Here is a 21,205-nt window from a genome sequence, read left to right as displayed (position 1 = left end):
AACTGTGGGAACACAAAAAGCGAAAAACTTTGTAATAAATCAATGTCTCGCACCGCAAGGCTTTGGAATCGCAAGTGTAGAGCACAATGCTCACCAGGTCTCCATTTCCTACTCCTAGTCTTGTTTCCACTTATAAATCCTGGTGAAACCAAAATGACAGAGGGGCCCTGGATAAAGCTACAAGTCATCATGCCCATGCACAAGCATGTCGACACTGGATAACAGGTGCGAAAACACTGCAATTAGTTTCTCCCGTGTAACAAGGGAAAGGAAGTTCCTTCAGCGGAGTCATACAAAGTTAACCTATTTCAATGAAATATTAATTTCCTCTTCTGATGTCCATTGAACCACCAGTGCTGCACTGCTTGTGGTTTAACGCCCTGTAATTAAATCTTTAAAGAACGGTTAACCTCTCATTCTAATGCCAACTCCGCTGCCATCGCAGGATGAGAAGTAGTATTGGATTATTAAACTGCAACGGTGAGCAGATCTGGGGTTCAAATGCTAAATCGATATTAAATACATGTAGGGGATGACTAAATCAAGATAGTGCAAAGTGTGAAGCCAAAGAAATGCGGAGAGAAAGAAATCTGTGACATGTTCGATCTCTTTAAAGTGCATTCCGTTCATTAGATCCTGCCAGCAGTGCCCATAATAGCAGAGAGCTGTGCAGAGCGTGACTATTTATGCCAGTATTAAATGTGTGACTACACAAACAGTGCTTTTGTGGTACGACACAGAAGTCAAAAAGTGCTAAAATCGTGTAGTAAAAACTACCCCGGCTTTTATTCCATATTTTAACCTCTAATTACATCCATATAAAACTGAAAATTATGCTTTTTTGTCTGACAAAGTTGTCCTCTGTGACCCTACCATATGTCTTCATTCAAGTAATGTATTAGTTCACATAAATTTTACAGCCGCCGTGCTCGCCCCTGCAGTCGCAGCATGCTCTCTCACTGCGAGAGGACACTGGCTAATCCCTGGGCGCCCAATGAACAAATTACAACAACCAATCATTTTCAAACTAGGTCTCGCAGCCACAGAGCAGTACCCTTGGAGGGCCCCTAGAATGTCCTCACAGACAGGAGCCCAAGACCTGGGATCAATCACAAGATCGGCTCGATCCCTTTACTGCCCACACCAAAACTGTGAAGAAGAGAAAATGTGGCGGGGCTCATATCTCCACGGATATTAATAAATGAAAGGTTCAGCGGCTGTATCAGATTTATTCAAGAAAGGAGAGAGAGAGAGAGAGAGAGAGAGAGAGAGAGAGAGAGGGGGGGAGAGAGAGAGAGAGAGAGAGAGAGAGAGCGAGAGAGAGAGAGAGAGAGAGAGAGAGAGAGGGTGTGTGGAGGGGTACTGACGGCCTCTGGTTCTTCTACTTGGTTCCTTATCAGGTCTGCTTCATTACCACGCCCCCCACCCCCCACTCCCCTTCCATTAATGCTGAGATCAGTTCGGAGCATCATTACCCATTCCTCGGAGGTCCATTCACTCTACTGTGCTGCTCACAGTGCTCTTTTTCACCTCTGCAATGCTAGAGCTGCTACATCCACCAACAACAGGCCTGCCAGACAGTTCCATTTACAATGCACTCACAAACAAAATAACAATACAAAGAAAGAAATAATAACCTGACCAACTTTATTCATGAAAACTGCACTTCTGACAGTGCATCCTTGGCGAAGCTGGCTGGTGTGTGGGTTGTAGCTAGCCTCTGATGTTTATTAGCTCACAGAGGGCAGGCTACGGAGCATCAGCACCCCACCGCCCTCTTTCTCTTTCTCTCTCTCTCTCATTCTCATTCTATCTCTCTCTCTGCTGCTACACCTCAGGGACGGATATTAAAACCAGCACATCATGAGCAGGATTTACCAAAAGGCTTTCGCATCTGCAAAACCAACAGCACTCCAGTTCCGATAGGGCGTCATACCCACATATAGAGGGAGTTAAAGTCTTTAGCATGGGAAAAATGATCAAAGTTTTTTTTTTATTTCCCAAATTTCCCCAAGGAGTATATGATACAAACATTAAAGTAACAGTCAGGGATTTTGGCAGACATGAGCTGTTTTGAAACTCAACAGCCAAATAGCTTTAACACTCCAGGCCCTATTTTGACGGCGGAAGCAGCCGGTGAAAACGGTATATTCCACCGGATGGGTTGTCTTGAACTCCAGCGATCAATTACTCTTTCTGCAGAGGTGTGGGTTTTGGATATAGGGGGTGGCGAAATATTCTTCACATATTCTTCTCTGACCGGGGACATTTGAATGTGCCAATCATTAACTATTACTGTAAAAGTCTGATTCATCTATCTGCCAAGATAAATATAATACTCCCTTTATTGGAAGAGTGGTGCATTATGTCTGTATATTTCTGTAGCAAGGAAGCAGGAACAACCCTGTGCTTTTTAATTCATTAAATGTATCTAGGATATCCTTGAAGGTAACACATATCCTTGCAGGCTTTAAAAACATATATATAATGTTTTAAATGCTTGAAAGACTCAAGTGTCCGGGAAGAGGTAGTATAAATCTTTAATGAAATGCTCAGTCAGAAACACGCAAATGTCATCCATGATGTAAATACACAATAATGACATTTGTTGTGATATCTATTCACAAATGAATACCTCTATATGTTCACTCTCTCCAATGCTCCAAAGCTTCCACTCATTTGTTAAGTTCTGTTGATGTTCTGAATGTGTTGACTGCATCAAATTGCCTACAGTTTGTTCCCAGAATAACTAAACAAAGGATAGAATTTCAATCTAAGTAACGTTGAAAGCTATAGTTCCTTGACACATCTAATTTGTTGTTGCAGTAAAAGCTTAAGATCAGCCTTTCGCATCAGCACAGCATTCATACCGGCTGTCATATTTGAAAAAGGAGAGCAAGTAACCTACTAAGAAAACACAGAGTCACACCGCAGCAGTCACACCGCAGCAAGTGCCAAAGTGTAAATGTGTTCCATTAGACACATTTAGATGATCAAATTGAATGTGTATCACATTACGCGCGTTCGGACATTTAAATTCTAAGGGCTTAAAAAAAAAATCTCTAGAATGGATATTAGATGAGCTATATTGATCTTGACAAAAATAATGTTACCTTGGCATGGAATCTAAGAGATCATACCACTTTCTTTTTTTCAGGCTCAAAATTACATACCCTAAATATAACAATTAGGGATGGGATGGTATTTTAAAACAGGATTGACACGCTACAATTATGTTTCAAACTAATTGAATGGTTTTCAACAACAGAAGAAGCACTACGCTTTAATCCTTGTGAAAGTGCTCCTGGCCAACACCGTCCAGAACCTGCGGCGATATCTTACATCTTCTTCAATTGTAATCTCGTCTGACGCATTCAGTTTAAATGAACTGCTTGTCGATGCTATGGGTCGGCTTTAACCAAACCTTTCACAAATGAACTTGGCTCTGCCCACCTAGTGTCTTTGACTACACCTTTACCTGCTGGTTCTGCAGCATATCCATTTTTATGCAATGGTGCGCATACCGTACACTGCCATTTCAGCAGTAGCAGTACCTGGGACAGTCACCTTTTTTTCCCCTCAGGAAGTATACTGTATTAACAGTATGTCGGTGTATGGTGAATTTCACCAATTATCAACAAAAGTGTCAAAAACACTTAGAACGAAAGTCATTGACCAAACCTGTGAGAAAACGTCTTGTTCCCATGAAAGATGCTCCGACATATTACAGACCAGCTTATGTCACTTTAGTTGCAGCAGGTCACCGCACTGTACACTCCCTGATTACCAGGGCTGACTCTTTTAGCCATGTCATCACCTCTACACAGAGGCCGTCCCTTCCCTGGAGAGGGTGACACGACACCAGGCCAATCAGGTCCCATTAGTGGGTACATTGTCTGGGTGGGTCGGCTGACCCCTCACAACAGCACCACTGTCTCAACCTTCATTATGTCCTGTCCACCTCCAGGGAATAACAGTGTGGGTTTCAGTGCCGCTTGCAGTCCCTGAGGAGGGAACACGAGGGCTAAGCCATTAACAGCATGACCAGAGCCAGCCTCTCTTTTACTCTTTTTCTCTCGCTCTCTCTCACTCTTTCTTTCTCTCTCTCCCTCGCTCGGTCAGTCTCTAACTCTTTCTTTTTCTTTCATGCTCTCTGACTCTTTCTGTCGCTCTCTCACTCTCTTTCTCTCTCTCTCTCTCTCTCTCTCTCTCTCTCTCTCGTTCTCTCACTATTTCTCTCACTCTCTCACTATTTATCTTTCTCACTCTTTCTCTCACTCACTCTCTCTCTCTCAATCACTCTCTCTCTCTCGCTCTCCATACTGTACCTTTTCTTCCCTGTGGCTCCATGCAGTTGTCATGTACACAGGCACCCCAGGATGACCAGGGAGTCGGGGAGCACTGCTCGGGGCAAGGGATGGAACAGGGCTGCACAGCTGCAGGCATGTCTCCAGCACACAGCTTCCTGTTCACTGGTCGCGACACTGCAGGGTGTATGACAGAGAGAGAGAGCAAGAGAGAGAGAGAGAGAGAGAAAGAGAGAGAGAGAGAGAGAGAGAGAGAGAGAGAGAGAGAGTGAGAGAGAGAGAGAGAGTTCAGTTCATAGGATAACAGTCAGCAATATGCTTAAGCAATAGCCACTGTGAGCACAAAACCAATCAATGAAAGTGGGTGAGGTCAAATCATCAACAGAGTAATTGGAAACACACACTCCTGGGTGATGCTCTGTGCCCCTATGGTAGGCTTTATTAAGAGAAATATTTTCATTTAAATGAGCTTGTTTCACATCATTGAGCAACAGATTTTCATTTAAATGTAAGCCAGGAGAAAAATGCATTAAAAGTCCATTGTGCATCATGTCTAACAAAGGGTAATTTGGAGGATTTTATCTCCATATAAAAAAGGGTAATGGCTGAAAGGCATTTGAGGGAAGGAAAACGTGCACAATTAGATTTTATATTTCCCCCCATTCACTCAATTTGTGCGGTTTAGTGTTACGGCACAAAGTTTTGGAAAAAAAAAGCTCAATGGTGAAAAGCAATTTTTCCAACCCTCGTATTAAAAAAGCGAGAGGAGACAGGTCTCCGAGCGTTGACTGTAATCCATTTGCATTAGCCTAAGCTGCATGGGTCATTTCCAAACCAAACACTTCCTCTGATTTCCATTGATCTACATCCCAAAACAACATTGATTGAAAAAAACTGCTTTCTTCATTGCTATGCTATGATGGAACTGGGCTTGTTTGTACACTGGTCAAAACAATACTCTGATCTGCTTTCCCCTCTATTCATTTGAGGAAAGTGAAGGCAGTGATTTCCCAGTGTGCTTTTCTTATCTCAAAAGAGTTTTCTGCGGGAGAGAGTGTCACCATGGGCCCTCAGTGGGGCGAGCTGTATTACAGACAAAGAGATTTCACAGAGTGTCAAGATGATACAGATGACAACGGTGTTTATTTACCATGACAAAGCCATTAAGGTCACTTTGTAACGTGCTCTAACTGTTGTGCACTGAGGGACAGAAATATTACTGAACTGAATGACTTCTCCTCTTTAGTTAATCAGTAACATCAATTATATATATCAGTTAGCTCTGATGCATGCATAAATATTTTAAATATATATAGTATGTACTTTATATTTAATGCCTTCCTGGTCAGTGGGTGAAAACAGAGTTCTGGAGACCACAGCTCAATGACCATTTCTCTCGCCTCATTGCTGTTAAGGCCCCGTCACACCATAACGTTCTGGTCAACGTTCTATGGCATTAGAGGAAACGTTGGTAATCGTCCATGGTCGCTGGTATAGTGTTGTGTGAAAGCTGGTGAACACTGTAATCGGCGGTGATCGGCGGTGATCAGCGGTGATCAGCGGAGAACGCTGGTCAACGCTGGTTTTTGAACATGCACAAAAGTTCTCATGGAGACCGGCGTTGTTCAACGTTTGATTTAAACGTTGGAGAACGTTCGTGGAACGTTATACTAACGTTGCACACGTTTGGCTATCGTTAGTCAGTCGTTACTAGGGGTGCAACGGATCATCATTGATCCGTGATCCGTTCGGATCATCTATTTCGGTTCGGCACACGCATGATCCGTGGATTGATTTATGAAAAAAAAAAATTGTGTGCATGTTCAGTCCACACACAGCCGTAACCATTCCTGCTAGTTCCAGGGACAGAGCTACTTAATACGCTCTGGGTAAAAGTCTGCAACAGTTCCCTTTTAAATAAGCAAACAGTCCTATGGCTCGTTGTGATTTATTGTCCTCAGCGTACAACATGTAGAACAGTGGGCATGGAAAATAAAAGTAGGCTAGACTTCGGTGACTACTGTAACGATAACTGCTGCCTCTAGTGCTACGTCTGTTTCCATATACTCACCCTGCCACACAAACCTGTCGCCTAGGTTACCACACAGACGTAATACGTAGCTGACATAGCGATTGCTAACATAAAGAAAAACCTGCAACACAGCGTGGTCAAGGCGAGCGGAGGAACGCCCCACATTTAAATCCCCTGTTTGGGAGCATTTTGGCTTCCCTGTCAAATTGAATGCAGAAGGAAAGAGGTTGGTGGATAAAACCGTGACGGTGTGTAGGCACTGTGGCACAAGAAAGCCATAGCCTACAACAGTGGAAACACATCGAGCATGGCCACGCATTTACAGCGACATCACCCCGGTGTTTCACTGACAGGAGTGAAACCGAAAGCGGCTCAACAACCGCTCATCACCGCGGCATTTAAGCAGCCCCTTCCTCCACAATCAGACCGGGCTATCACAAGTGTTAATAAACAAAAAGACAAAACATGTTTATTTGTCTTGTCTATTTTAAATTTTTTTTGCTGATCCGAAAAATGATCCGATCCGTGACTCTGATCCGAGGAAGATCCGAACCGTGAGTTTTTTGATCCGTTGCACCCCTAGTCGTTACCCTAGCATTACTCGGTTGTTATTAAACGTCTGCCTTGCACTGAACGACTCACTGGCGACCTGTCAACAACCACTGAACGGACCCCTAGCGCACGCAGCATGTGACTAACGTCAAACAAACATCATATGGCGTCCAATGAGCGTCATTAAGCGTTTCCCGAACTTCCATGCATGTGGGTAGGGTGGACCATAGATATATATAAAGGCCTTTATATTTATCTATGGGGTAGACTGAGTACAGTTGATACACTCGAAATAATTTATGTGCGCAGCAATCCTGACACGTGATTTTTAGTTTGGACATGCCTACTAACGTCCTCTTTGATCCCGGGAAATTTGAGCACCTAACCCATCTCTCGTACGAAGATATCGGCGAAAGTTACATCATTGCAAACGTTATTCTGTGCACTATAAATCCACATATTCCATGCTATCTTGTCATCATGCAAGGTGCATGCAAGCTTGTGGCTGTCAGCGAGGTACAGTTGAGACACAATGTTTTTTCAAACATGAAAGTAATAAGAATGATTGATCTTAGGGTCTAAATAAGCATGGTGGGAGATTGGGAACACTTGATACAGCTTGATTGTGATATAGCCTGTATTTTCAATCCTTGGTCAGTCACCATCAATGGGTTGAAATGGGTGTCTCAAATGTAATCAGTCTACCCTATATAATCTGATGCTTTTTAAGTAGGGTTCAGTTGATTTTGGGCTATCGTAGAGAACACCCATTATGGAGGATCCAGAAAGACTAAGGAGGGTATATATGCTTGCTTGAGCCCAGCATGAAGTAGATGTACTGAACTTGAACATAGCTGAGCACTGTTATAGTTGGTGCTGTTCCATGGCAGATGGATGTGATATGAAGACTCTTTTGACATGGACAATGTGTGTGGATGTGTTGATGTTTTCTAATAATAAACATTGAGAAACACAAATCCAGTGTCAAATCTAAATCATTTATTTTAATAATATAAAACCCCAGGAATAACGCCTGTTATTTCGTAAATCACAGTAATAATAACAGTACATCTTCGTCCGAAGACATTGCTAGTGAAAGAGGCTTTGCATTCTTCTTACTTTCAGCAGCATTTATCATCTTCTTACTTGCACCCGGCTAGCAGCAGAAGCCCCCCTCACACCTTTTCGTTGTCTTGGCGGCATACTGTTCAGATCAACTCGCTCGTCTAATGTTGACTTATCGTTCGTCGCGTGCCAGTGACACATCAACACACGTTCGTTGCACGCCAGTGACACGTCACATGGGCGCTGTAACACGCTCCTCATGCGTCAGTCCAACGCTAGTTATGCGTCAGTCCCACGCTATTCTGTCGTTAGTCACACGCCACATGTGTCCAACTCGCCCTAGAACGCACGAAATTGAACGATTAGAACGTTCAGATAAACGTTGACCAGAACGTTATGGTGTGACGGGGCCTTTACTTGTTAACACCCACCCAGACCCGCCCAGATATTGGGATAATTATTTGCTGAAAGAAACACCCCACCGTTACCAAATGGTTTATGTTCCGATAAGGTCACACCAGCTCTGACACGTGGAGCAACACCCACTTGAACTTGACAGAGAACTTCGTTCTCATCTTTCCCACAGTTGGCACCAGAAATTCTCTCTGTTAAAAAGTGCAATGAGTTTGTGTCTTTTTTCAGACAGAAAAAAAATAAACTGTTTGTGTCTTAAAATCAGACAGAACATATCCTCCCAATTAGGCCTACTAACAACTCGACATTTGGGAAATGCCAGGAACAAAGAGAGGGGAACTCAACCTGATGTCAGAATTGGCTTTGATAGATAATTAAACTCTTAGAAAAACAGAATCTCACAGAATCTCAGCTCTACCACATACTGCTTACATACTTTGCCTACCAACTTTTTCAAATCTGATTTCCGCCGCTTAGCGGCAGACGTGTTTCAAAGTGTAAATGTATCATTGCTGTCTGGCACATTTCAACAAGTCCCTGAAAAAGCTGCTATAAAGCCCCCACTCAAAAATAATAACTTGCCAATAACGGCACTGAAACAGCCGTCAGAAAAACATCGGTCTAGGTGTTAGACCTCAGAGCAGCCTTTGATACTGTTGATCATAATATCTTACTTCACAGACTGGATCATTAGGGAATGGGATTTTCAGGTAGTTTTCAAGTGGCTCAGGTCATACTTTCAAGACAGGAGCTTCTTCGTTGCCATAAGAAACAGTACTCCCACACCAACATCCTTGACCTGAGGCATCAAGGTCAATACGAGTTCTTATCATTGCTATGATGATGACACCCACATTTACTCAGCCCTCTCACCTAATCACTATGGTCCTCTATAATCTTTGTCAATGCATGGATCAGATTAAAAGCTGGATGTCTTAAAATCTCCTTCAGCTGAATGAAGACAAAACTGAAATGATCTTATTTTGGGGTAAATGAAGAAATTTGATTTAAGATTGCTTATCATCTTGACACAAAAGGGGGAAGTGAAGAACACTGTTAAAACATTTGGTGTCCTAATTGACGGAGATCTCAGTTTTTAACAGCCATGTCAAAGCAATCACTAAATCAGCTTTGAACAATCCTGAAATCTTGCTAGACTTGTGTCAAAACAAAACATGATTTTGAAAAACGCATTCATGCTTTTATCTCCAGGAGAGTTGACAACTTCACAGGCCTTCCTAAAACAAGACCATCAAACAGCTTCAGTTTGAGCAAAATGCGGCTAATAGATTTCTTAGGAAAGCAAAAAGGACTGACCACATTACTCCAATATTTAAGTCTTCACACTGGCTTCCAGAATTGACTTTAAAGCACTGCTGTTTGTTTATAAATCACTAAAAAGTACATGACCAAATTACCCCTCAGATATGTTTCAGCACTACACACCAGCTAGACCTCTTAGACCACTGGTGAAAACTGGTGACCACTGGTGGATCTGTTGGTGATACCTACTGTCAGAACTGAACATGGTGAAGCAGCATTTGGCTGCGATGCTGGCCAGCTCTGGAACCAACTTCCTGATGACATCAAATGTACTCCAACTGTAGCCCATTTCAAATCTAGACTGACGACTCACCTGTTCTCGGATGCTGTCTGTTAGCTGTTCAAATACACTTTATTTACTTACTTTATTTATTCTTTAAGCTTCTTTAAACAATTTTTATTTTCTAATGCACTTTACCTTTATTAATTAAGGTTATTACTAACTTTTAATGCATGTTACCTTTTAATCCATTATTTGTGTGCTCATTTGTAGAGCACTTTGAATATCCATTGTGTGTGAATTGTGCTATATAAATTGACTTGCCAACTTTCTAGGTGCCTGTGCATAAATGATACTGATCAGCTACTTTGTAAAACATCACACTGACTTGCTATTTCCACACTTTCCATAGATATCGTTTCAGACCACATTCATGCAGAATCATCATCTGTTGTTCTGTGAGTAACTACTGGCCTATCAGCTGCAGCTCTTACCCTCCTTCCGGTGTGGTGGGATGGAGTCATCTGGGACCTGGATGCAGTAGGTCTCCCTGGTCTGGACGCCTCCTCCACAGAGGGCGCTGATGTTGTTAAGGCGTCGGTCCTGTTGGCTCAGGAGGGGGGCGACTCGGCAGTCTCCCCAGTCTGTGCTTTTCCAAATATACCTGATAAAGTGCACAGGCAGAGGATCATTGGCTGTAGTGAGGGTGGAGCTAAACTAGGGTAATTGTTGTGCCCTCAAATGGAGTTTCTCAATTAAGTGCATGCATGGCTTGGTATAATTGAGGTGGAATAAAAAGCTGAGGTTTCTTTAGCAAAAAATGGCTACTCACTAATGAAAAGGCTTTGACTATGAAGAATGGTATGATGCAGAAAGCAATAAAACAGCGGTTTCCATAGAACAACAGGCTGCAGTAATTCATCAAATGCATAATCTCATTAATTACTTTTCCTCTAATCACAGAAATGTACGGATGCATTTAATATCACTTTATCAAATGAATAGCTCCTGGAAAAATCATTCAGCATTTTCCTCTTTCATGCATTCTTTCTAACATTTTCAAAAGACTTAAAAGTTAGGATTTCAATCATAGAAGTACTTTCTGGAAGTAAGCTGTGTAATACATATAGGCTATCCTAGTCTTGCACTAAAAGACAAACTTTGAACGCTTAGGCCCCCTGTTACTACACTGAATAGTTACGGTAAAGGCTTATATAAAACAGTTAGATCCGGTTGAACTATTTATTCATCTCTGATTGGACAAGAGGCATTCCGTGAGTGGGGATATCCTGGAACAACCTCACTCTAAGTCTTCACCGCTAGTAATCACTCTACTTTGATATAACAAATTGTAACGAATTGTACAACGTCAACATTCCATTCATTCAAAGTAAGAGAGCAGGATGGCAGGCAGTGATTTTATATACTTAAGTGATTTTTACTTTTGACAGTTTTGGAGTGTGGAAAGGAAGCAAATGGAGTAGGGGGAAGGTACAAATGAACACGTAACCTGAAGTCAGTTAAGTGGACCGATTCATGTGCACAGATAGCCTCTCTCACACAGCTTTGCTGCAGAGTGATGGTACTCGTTGCTTAGCAACACTTGACGTCAGAACGTTTTTGGACAGAGAATGAATAAACAAAATACCAATAAACGAAAGAAAACACAATCTGTTGTATAAAAGCTGTATGACAGTTGCGTGATAATCTGTGGCACTCAGCCTACGGCCGGTTACGGATATGGATAATTACTGCGGCTTGAATGCTATTCATTAGGTCAACATCGCTGGATGCACTGCAAGTTGGTGATATCCAAACGAGGTCAGGATTGTCATGGCCACCTTCTTTGCACATGGAGAGCTATTTTCTGTCTCTAATTGATTGCTGGGTTTTACTGTAATTGAACAAATTATTAACTGGGCTTGTTTGCTTAAGTGATAAAAAAAAAATCTGTTTAACAATGTAGCTCATATGTGACGATCTATTACATTGTAGACCTTATGGGGAAAAAATATGTTATTTCAGTAGTTTGACTAACTACAGACTTCAGTAGCTTGACTAACTACAGCCTTCAGTAGCTGGAAAGTGCTTTAAGTGTTTTAAAAGTTATAGCCTGTTTATTCAAAATATTTGCTTTGAGTTATTATACAACTGGTCATCACAAATACAATCAGAGTTGTGACTGTGACAGGATGTGAATAAAAGGTGAGCGATCAAACGAGGCTTACAGCCTTGACTACACCCAAAATAAGGTTGTAAACATCGAGCATCTGCCATTATCTTAAAATGTTTTTAATACTACAACGCTCTGCCACCGGTGGGGATATGGCCTCTCATTGTGCATGCGAGGAGATGCAAATCAGAACAGGGGTCATTTGCATAAAACATCTTAGGGGAACAAAACGGCCTCTTTCATTCTCAGGGATACAAAGCGGATGGAAGATTGTCATGCAAAAAGTAAATTCACATACAACAAACCACAAATTTTATAAGTGGACTTTGGGGAACCAAAGACGACACTGGAAAAGGGTTTGATGTGGGACATCCAAAAGTACCTTGGACAATGAGGAAGTAAATCTCCAATGATGTTGCAGGCCTCTTTTTCCTCGAGGGCAGGGCACTCTTTGCCCCCTCCAATGGGGGCTTGGATCCTGCTACGAGTCCTAAAGCGGTAGCCGGGGGAAAGGTCTGCTGCCCGGCAAGTTTTTGAGCAAGGGCTCCAAGGCGACCAGTCAGACGTCTCACAATCTTTGGGCATTATGCATGACTGGAATGTCCCAGGGCTGTTGTCTTGTGTACAAAGGCTGCACGAGGAGAAAGAAACATCAATGCAAAAAGACTTACAAAGCACACCATTTGTTTGATAAGACAGAAAATTTGTTTCAAAGCAAGACAAAGTGTTGGCTGCCTATGTGCAGCTTCAAGATTATGGGGTTTGGAGATAAAAGAGTACAGCAAAGTGGGAATAGTGGAGTTCCATTTGGAGCCTCTGGTTCACAGGGATGGCTTCCAAAAACACAACTCAGACATAAAAGTGACTATTTAAGCAGGAGAGGTTTGTTTTGGTCCACGAGAATGCATGGGATTTCAACAAGGGATATGGAGTTTTCAAATGTAACACTTTTTTGCAGGATTAATCTGGCATTGCATGTAGTGTCTCTGGATGATTGTCAGGTTGTGCAGATATAACTCCATTGATTTTCATACAGTACAAACTTAATCTTGGAAATTGTAGAAACAAAAAACGTTTCACACATATGTCTTAGCTATGTATATCAGTGAATTGCATGAATGCCTGTGAAATATGCCAATACATGAGCTATTTTGGCAAGCCACTTTACCAACACATATTCAGTTTTCATGTTTTTATAGAGCACTTACTGCTCATATCGAAGCATATTAGACAATGTGCCTCTACGGCATTCACTTGTGCACGATTTCACTTGGTAATGACATTTTAATATGCAAATATGCATAAATTGTGCTCAGGTGGGAAAAACACATTTAACATCACTACATTTCATTAAGTCTACATTTAGCACTAATTAAGAAACTTGCTACCCTGCATGCTAATAAATGTAAATGATCTGATGCACTGTAGATTTTAACAATGTCTACCTGATTCAGTCAAACTTCACACTGTTCAACAAACTACCTATGATTATTTTTTTACACTGTGGAAATAATGTAATACATTTACATATATACTTCTTGGCTTTCAAAATGTTGCCTGTGTGGCTTGCCATTTCAAGAGGCTTGTCCACCTAACTTCTAAACCTATAAGGATTTACTCCTGCGTGTAAGAACAAAGCGTTTGAACAGATATATTTGTAGGGAGCCCTGAAACATAAAAAAATATGGGAACACCAGCAAGCCAATCAGAGACAAATATTTTCCCATCCCTACATATACCACAAGAGTAAAATGGGCTCTCAAACTGCTGCATCAGTGCTAAACCAATTTGCCGACCAGCATGTGTACACATTGGCCCCTCTCATTTTCCTGTTCTATCCCTCTTTTCCCCTCCCTCCATTTCTCTTTCTCCTCATTCCATCTCTTTCCAGGGCTGGCTTCAGGCAGATGTCACCACTGTTTTGCTGCATCCTGCTCTATGATTCTTCATGTGGAAAATTTAAAAAAGTAAAAAAAAAAACGTCCTTTCCACTGGGTAATTGCACTCACCGGTTAGGCCTTGAGTTACATAATGCGTATTCAGACAATACTCTCTGATAAGGGTTAGGGAACACAAGCTGTCTGAATACAATGGAACTTCACTTAATCCACGGCCAACTAATCCACAACTTTTATTTACAGCATTGGGAATACAGACCATAAGGAATGTGTTCTTAAGGGGCCTCAGAGAACACAAATAAACTAGGTTTCCATACATGTTAAGGGCATTGTTCTTCTAACAATGAAAGACAATGAAATGTGTCAAAAACATGTCTGTTGGCACATTTTGTTGCAAGCAGAATATTTCTTAACTCAACATTTAGAAATAAAAACCCTGCATATCTTAATGCAATTTCCTGTCAAAACAGATCTGGTAGGTAAGATTAATGAACCATTTTGCAGACACCCATCCACCACTTCCCTGTTTTGTTAACAAATTTGCCATATGACACCAAATTTATGAGTATTTGCATTATTTTATCATCAAAGTGTCTTCATTACAGTGTTAGCTACATTTCAAGTGTAATCCAACAATTTTGCCAATCAGCTAAGCAGCAAAGGTTTTGTCAGTATTATTAATGACAACTATCAATACAAATATCTATAAACCTTTCAAATCAATAAACCCTTTCCTGAAACAAGAAGCGAAATGTGGAAACCACATTATAGACTCACAAACATTAGTTCTTAATGACTGTTCTCAAACATTATACTCGGATGTCTTGATAGTTACCAATAATAACACCACTGTGATCTCAAAGGATAGAATCCCTTCAGAAATGATGACGTATTAACAGCATGTTAGTCGACTCAAGGGCTTGAGGAAAAAAGTGCTGAATTTATATTTCACAAAACACCACATGCACTTCTATTCAATTCACTATCAATAGGTTTAAACACTTAAGGCAGAGGTAATCCTAGCCTTACAAGATAAACACACGTTCAAACATAACCCCCCGCCTCAAGCACTACCTGTATAACATTCTGGCTGATACACACACAAACATCCACAACAAAATATGTCACAAAAGCACCTAAAAGATGATTGAGCGTTCGCTGAAAGTTGTGTAGCAGATCTAAAGATTGCTGTAACACAGCAAACGTGATCCTTTCCATCACATTCAATTCAGGGACCAGCTGGCCCATGCGGCTGCAAGGCACGTCTCAGCACTCACCTTGTATGCTACATCAGTGGGAAAGAGATTAATGGGGGCCTAACCGATTTAGCTGTGCCTACTTCACAGACGGCCTCAAAAAATTCCTGCTGCACTGCAATTCCTTTCACTGGAGCCAGAGATACACCTCAGGAGAGTGAGAGTAATCTGGGATTTGGTCCTTTAAAGGGCTTATTTTCACAGCATGTTTATCTTTGAAGTATGCATCTTTTGTACACAGATTATCTTAAATTGGATGGACGCAACAAGGGAATGGCTGGCACATGTGGTTGCGGGGCAGCTTACCTTAGCATGGCGTTTCTGCCGTCGCTTCGGGTGCAGCGGACCTGCCGTGTCTGGTAGCCGATCTCGAGGTCCCAGGCTTTGGGGTTGTGGTGGTGGAGGTGATGCTGGTGGTGATGGTGCAGGGCGCTCTGGATGTGCCGCTTGACCGAGTTCTTCTCCTTCTCGGAGCCAGAGGTGACGCTGAAGTCAAGCATGGTGCGGCCGCTGAGCCAGAGGCCCTTGTGCTGGGGCAGCCGGCACTCGCTCCATGGCCCCACCTTAAGGCTGTACTCGTACTCGTTCTCTCCCACGGGGCAGGGGACAGGGTTGGAGCAGGTCCTGGTTTGGGTGAGGTTGGGGCAGTTGGCCCCGCCGTACATGGGCGTGGCCAGGACCACTCGAGTCTGGTGCTGCAGGCCCACGCCGCAGGTCTTGCTGCAGCCGGACCAGGCGGAGAAGTCGGACACCACGCAGTCGTGGGGGCAGGGGATGAGGCAGGCCTGCTCCAGCGCAGACCGGTGGGAGAAGAACTCGCAGATGCGGTCGGTCACCACCGTGCGGTTGGAGGTGCGCACGCACTGGACGCGGCGGCGCTGGATGCCGTGCTGCGCCGTGATGCAGGAGGACGCGCGCAGACGCAGCTCGTTGGAGAGGAAGGGCACGAGGACGCACGGCCCCCACTCGGACACCTCCCACTCAAAAAGGTCCTGGTGCCACTCGCAGACTTTGAAGCAGTGGCGTTGGCTCTCGGGCTTGTCCGCGTGCCGACAGTTGGAGTGGTGCGTGGTCCAGCCCTCGCTGTGGATGCACCACACCGTCCTCATCTGCACTCCGCCAGAGCCGCACTCCTCGCCCATACATCTTCCCCACTGGCCTGGCAGAGACAAAGACAGAGGCAGAGTGTTTCTCAACATCAGCTCCACCATGAGCGAGAAAAATCAACCTAACTACCTGTTTGCGAGGAAGAATAACAATGCCTTTTGTCAGCAAGCATTAGCCTGGTGTCATCGTATATTCAGAAACAAGAGGTCTAATTTCACAAATGTATTAAAACAGCAAGGGCAAGAGCCGACATGAGACAATTTGTGCACTGACAGAAATAATGGACTAGACACAATCTAAGGCTCAGAGTCAAAAACAAATGTGTCTCTCCTCAAATATTTCACATCAAATGCTCCACAATGTATTCTGACTGCAGAGCAATTACAATGATTTCCCAACCAGACGGTGCTTTGATGTGATTCTGTTATCAGGTTCAGAGACAAAATTAGTTCAAACAAATCCTCAGCCTTTGTTTCCAGACAAAAAAAAGAAGAAAGCCATGACGCACAGTTACAAATGAACCCTTTGGAGACAAATAACTGAAATGACCACAAGCTATGTATACATTTAATATAGTCGTGTAAGAACAATAGACTAATATACTTAGAAATTGGGAATAACGATGGAAAACGTCTGAAAAACGTCTGAAATACGTTGATTTATTGTATTCCTTGTATATTGTCAAAGTAGGACCTCTGATCTCCCAATATGGCTCTAAATGAAACGCACTCTTTGAGAAGAAGTCTTCAGAGTCCACATCAACTTCAAGCTTGCGCATTTACCTCAAAGAGTCAATATTCTAAACCGCTGAATTGTTTCATAGTTCAGCGGAGCATATCATTAACTTCTTTTCACAGCCCCTGCCACGTCGCCATACTAGGTGACTCTATTTGTCTCTGTTAATAAAAGTAGGGCTTCACTTGCTCAACACTCTATCTTCAAAGAAATAACAAACAGCGATGGCATGTCAACAAGGTAATAAGGCTCAAAGGACATCATTACATGTTCGCTCCGCTGAGATTATTCATATCAACCTCACCATGTACGACCAAGTACAATGCATGAGAATGTTGTCCTCAATTAGGACAGATACCGATTCAGAAGTACATGTCCATGATCTGTCGGTCACGGGTAATGCATCTTTTACATATTCTTTGATTTGTAACACATCGCAATTGAGCATGTATAAGGACGGTAAAAGACTAGAAAGATTCTGTATGCAGCACGTTGCTCCAAGTATGAGATGAAAAGAGGTCACAATCACACATGGTGCCATTATCAGTAGCATTCTGCTACAGGAGCCATACTTTGACATGAAAAATGCATGTTCAACTTGATTTCTTCCCCCCACGAGCGTCCTTGGGCTCCAGTGTTTTCATTTTGGTGGTTGTCAGGTTACATGTCACTATCTAAAGCAGGGATATATCCCTATCTATATTTCACTATCTAACACAGGGATACATCCCTATCTATATTTCATTTCAGAGAGATATCTGGGGATAGCGTTACTAGTTATAGTAGCCATACAGTGACAATCTCTAAATGTTGAATGGTGGGAAAGTACAGTAATGGTTTACCTCTTTCTGTTACATAATTCCACATAACTAATTTACCAGTGTTGTGTTTTTTTAAGCGTCGTTGTCTAACCACCATCACAATCACCGTCATTACAACCATTGTTCAATGATTTGGTGTTTCTCCAAAGCGTAGTTCCAGCGTTCAATCGGAAACAAGGTCGCATTGATGTTGCCAACGTTTTAATTGCGTTAGTTTGACAAGATGGACCTTACCTTACCTACCTGAACATCCACCACTGAGAATTTCACTTATCTGTAAGAAATACCAGTGAAGCATGTAACAAACAGGAACACCAGAGGGGTATTCCAAGAAAATGGTTTAATGACAAACCGGTGGTGAAGTGGTAAATCTCCTATAGAAGTGCACTATGGCTTTTCTGTTAGGAGGTTTACCATTTACCATATAAGAGTCAACTTAGCCATGTTTTTCACTAAACCGCATTCTTGGAATAACCCCCAGGATTTAAATGTTTACTTTGAGAGAAAAAAATAGGTCAATAACATGTTACTGAACATTTTTACCACAAAGCCACTGAATGGCTGTGGTAAAACAATGATGGCTGATGGCTGTGACAGACTGTAATTAGTAAAATATTGGGACACAACATAAAACTCTCTTTACAATTATTATTAATAAGTCTAGTGCTTCATTCTTAACAATTATTAAGTGTTAGGCCGCTCCATCAACTGTTCTAGTAAATGTGTAGGACTCAAATATTTCTCTCTAGATGCCATATAACATCATTCACAACGTTGTGGGACTGTGGTGGTACGAATTACGGAAGTGGAGATTTGCAACATAGCTACTATGGTTTCGAGAGTAGGTTGGTATTTCAGCCAAAGATGTGTCAGACCACCATGGCCAGCAGGGACTTCGTCTTTATTCGAGAAACACACCTCTGTACTGATATGTTATTTATATTCATATTGGGCTGTGTTCTCCCATTCACGCTTAAAGAAGCATTCCGGATCAATTGCTAAACTGATCAATTGCTAAATCAATGGCTAAAACTAACGAAATCTCTAGAAATGTGCTGACTTTGACATTATGACAAACTAGTTACTCAACAACTGTCCTAACACAGTCAAACATCAAGCAAGTGCAAAACAAGACAAAGCAAGACGGCAAATAAGCTACTTACTAGTTCGGCAGACAGTAGAAAGCCGGGCGGCGTTAGGCAATCCTACATTTAGCGGTTATATGCCTATGGACCCTGGTATGGCAATGGCACGGAGACGATTCTCCATATTAAAAGTCATTGTAGCGCCCCAATTTTTTTCAAGCTGTTATTTTAAGGTAAAACTGCTTATCCTAACCCTAACCCTGAAGTATAATTACTGCATACTGTTACTTTAAGCCCTTTATTGCGTGCGCTCGAGTTACAAATATTTCTGGTATGTGTACCCACCCCATCGCACTTCGATCACGCCCGAAGGCGCACTCATGAAAAAGGCGTGATTTATTTTCAAATGAGTCAGAACCTCATTTTTTTGGGCAAAACGTGGAACTTTCGTAATTGACCTTGTGAATGTAATTAGAATCCATTAAAACCATAAACCAGACTTTGATTTTGTAAATGAAAGCAAGCGGAAAATTGTATTACAAATAACGTCAAATGAAAACATTTGCTTCTATCTATCTCGTAAACCAAACAAAGAAGTAAATGAACCAAATTACACTTTTACAAGGCCAATTTATAAGACATGCTTGAGATCCTTACTAAACACAAAAAAAATCAAGTAATCAAATACCTTCCCACTGATGACTGAAAATTACATAAAATATGTTCATCATATCAGCCACCCTCTGAAACGAAGGTGCAAGGAAAGATGAAACACTAATTTTGATGAGGCCCAGCAGAGAATGTGGATGATTACTGTGGTTTGAAAGTTATTCCTCCAGTCGTCTGCACCAGAGCAGTGGATTAATGAATTGATTAATTAAGGCTTCAGGGTCAAGTCGAAATGGCTGAATGCACTGGGCATCGGCAAGCTCCAGTATATCAAAACAGGTTTAGAATACTCGAAACACAGAGTTTTATTGTAATTTGACAAATTATTTTCCGGTGCTTTTTGCGAGATCATGTGATAAAAACAAGTTTTTTTTCTGTTTAATAATATAGCTGATATGCTACCTTTGTTATATTTTAGGCCTTAAAGCAACACTTTGGTTTTAAAACCAAAATTTGACACATTTTGCAATGTCATTTGTTCATGTATAATAATATAAGATCTAGGCCTACTGCCGACTTCAAACACAATACAGTATGTTGTTTCACCTTGGCACTTGACTCAGTCCATCCCTCAGAATCGAAAGCTGAAAAGCGTGTTAGCCAAATGGTGTTTACTAGTGCTGTCAGTTTAACGCGTTATTTACGGCGTTAACGCAAACCCATTTTAACGCCGGCAATTTTTGTATCACGTAGGCTGAGAAGTGTGTAGCTGTGTGCATGGTTTAATACAGCCCATTGTCTCCAGCTTCAACACTCTGATGCACTATCCAAGAGCCGTCAAGGCTAATATTCTTACACCTCTCTTTGAACACAGGGTTATGATTACATTTGATTGGCCCACTATGGGTAGGGACCACTCTGCTTGCAGCCACAACACAGAAGCCCTATTTCTACTATGAATGATTTAGAGCCAAGAGTGGAATTGCTATCCAGAATCGATGCGGACACTTCTAATCCGCTTGCCACAATAAACAGTGAAAGGGCACACTTCACACCAGCGTGTGAACTCTCCAAATTCCTCCACACGAAGCCCTATGGCCCCATCCCCCTCCTCTCTCTCTCTCCCTCTCTCTCTCTCTCCAGAAAGGCACTCATTTCACTCCAGCTGTGGCTAGACAGGGTGTTATTCCACACGGACATTGGTTGGCGAGTGCTAGTCTTTTAGCAGCCCCCCACTCACACACACACACACACACACACACACACACACCTTGTGCGCTCAGGCAGAGCTGGAGCCCAGCTGTGCTGTGCATGTGATTTATGGCAGCGTGATTCAGAATGATTACACTGACGGAGGAGCGGCAAACACACCAAACAGTTCCCCTCCAGCAGTCCACATCTCGGAGGCTGAATAATCACCCTGCCTGTCACCGGCCTGCCCCTCTCCCCAAAGACGGGAGCCAATAGCCCGGAGCCTATTCCTCTCTGTCGCGGTAACTACATCAGCACAGCCAGGCACCCACAGGGACCGCCACTTGGGACACCTGATCTATTCATTCCAAGCAGGTCCTAATTACAGGTAAGGCACTCTCAACAGAGACTGGGTTA

At 42.4% G+C, this 21,205-nt stretch overlaps 1 protein-coding gene across 1 annotated transcript in view; it reads right to left on the bottom strand.

The window, feature by feature from the left end:
• Positions 1–21,205, bottom strand: part of thsd7ba (thrombospondin, type I, domain containing 7Ba) — a gene marked incomplete at its 3' end in the record, with an annotated part of 92,135 nt that overhangs the window by 50,660 nt on the left and 20,270 nt on the right. The window contains exons 2-5 of the mRNA XM_080838259.1: positions 15,547–16,399; positions 12,469–12,717; positions 10,408–10,577; positions 4,329–4,484 (exon numbers count right to left, since the gene is read on the bottom strand). Coding sequence (XP_080694385.1) covers positions 4,329–4,484; positions 10,408–10,577; positions 12,469–12,717; positions 15,547–16,399 — 1,428 coding nt within the window. The remainder of the gene's footprint in view (positions 1–4,328; positions 4,485–10,407; positions 10,578–12,468; positions 12,718–15,546; positions 16,400–21,205) is intronic.

Source organism: Sprattus sprattus (genome assembly GCF_963457725.1).
Source record: "Sprattus sprattus genome assembly, chromosome: 5".
In the NCBI taxonomy this organism is placed as follows: domain Eukaryota; kingdom Metazoa; phylum Chordata; class Actinopteri; order Clupeiformes; family Clupeidae; genus Sprattus; species Sprattus sprattus.
Note: the sequence above shows the minus strand (reverse complement) of the source record. Positions and strands in the feature narration are given on the sequence as shown.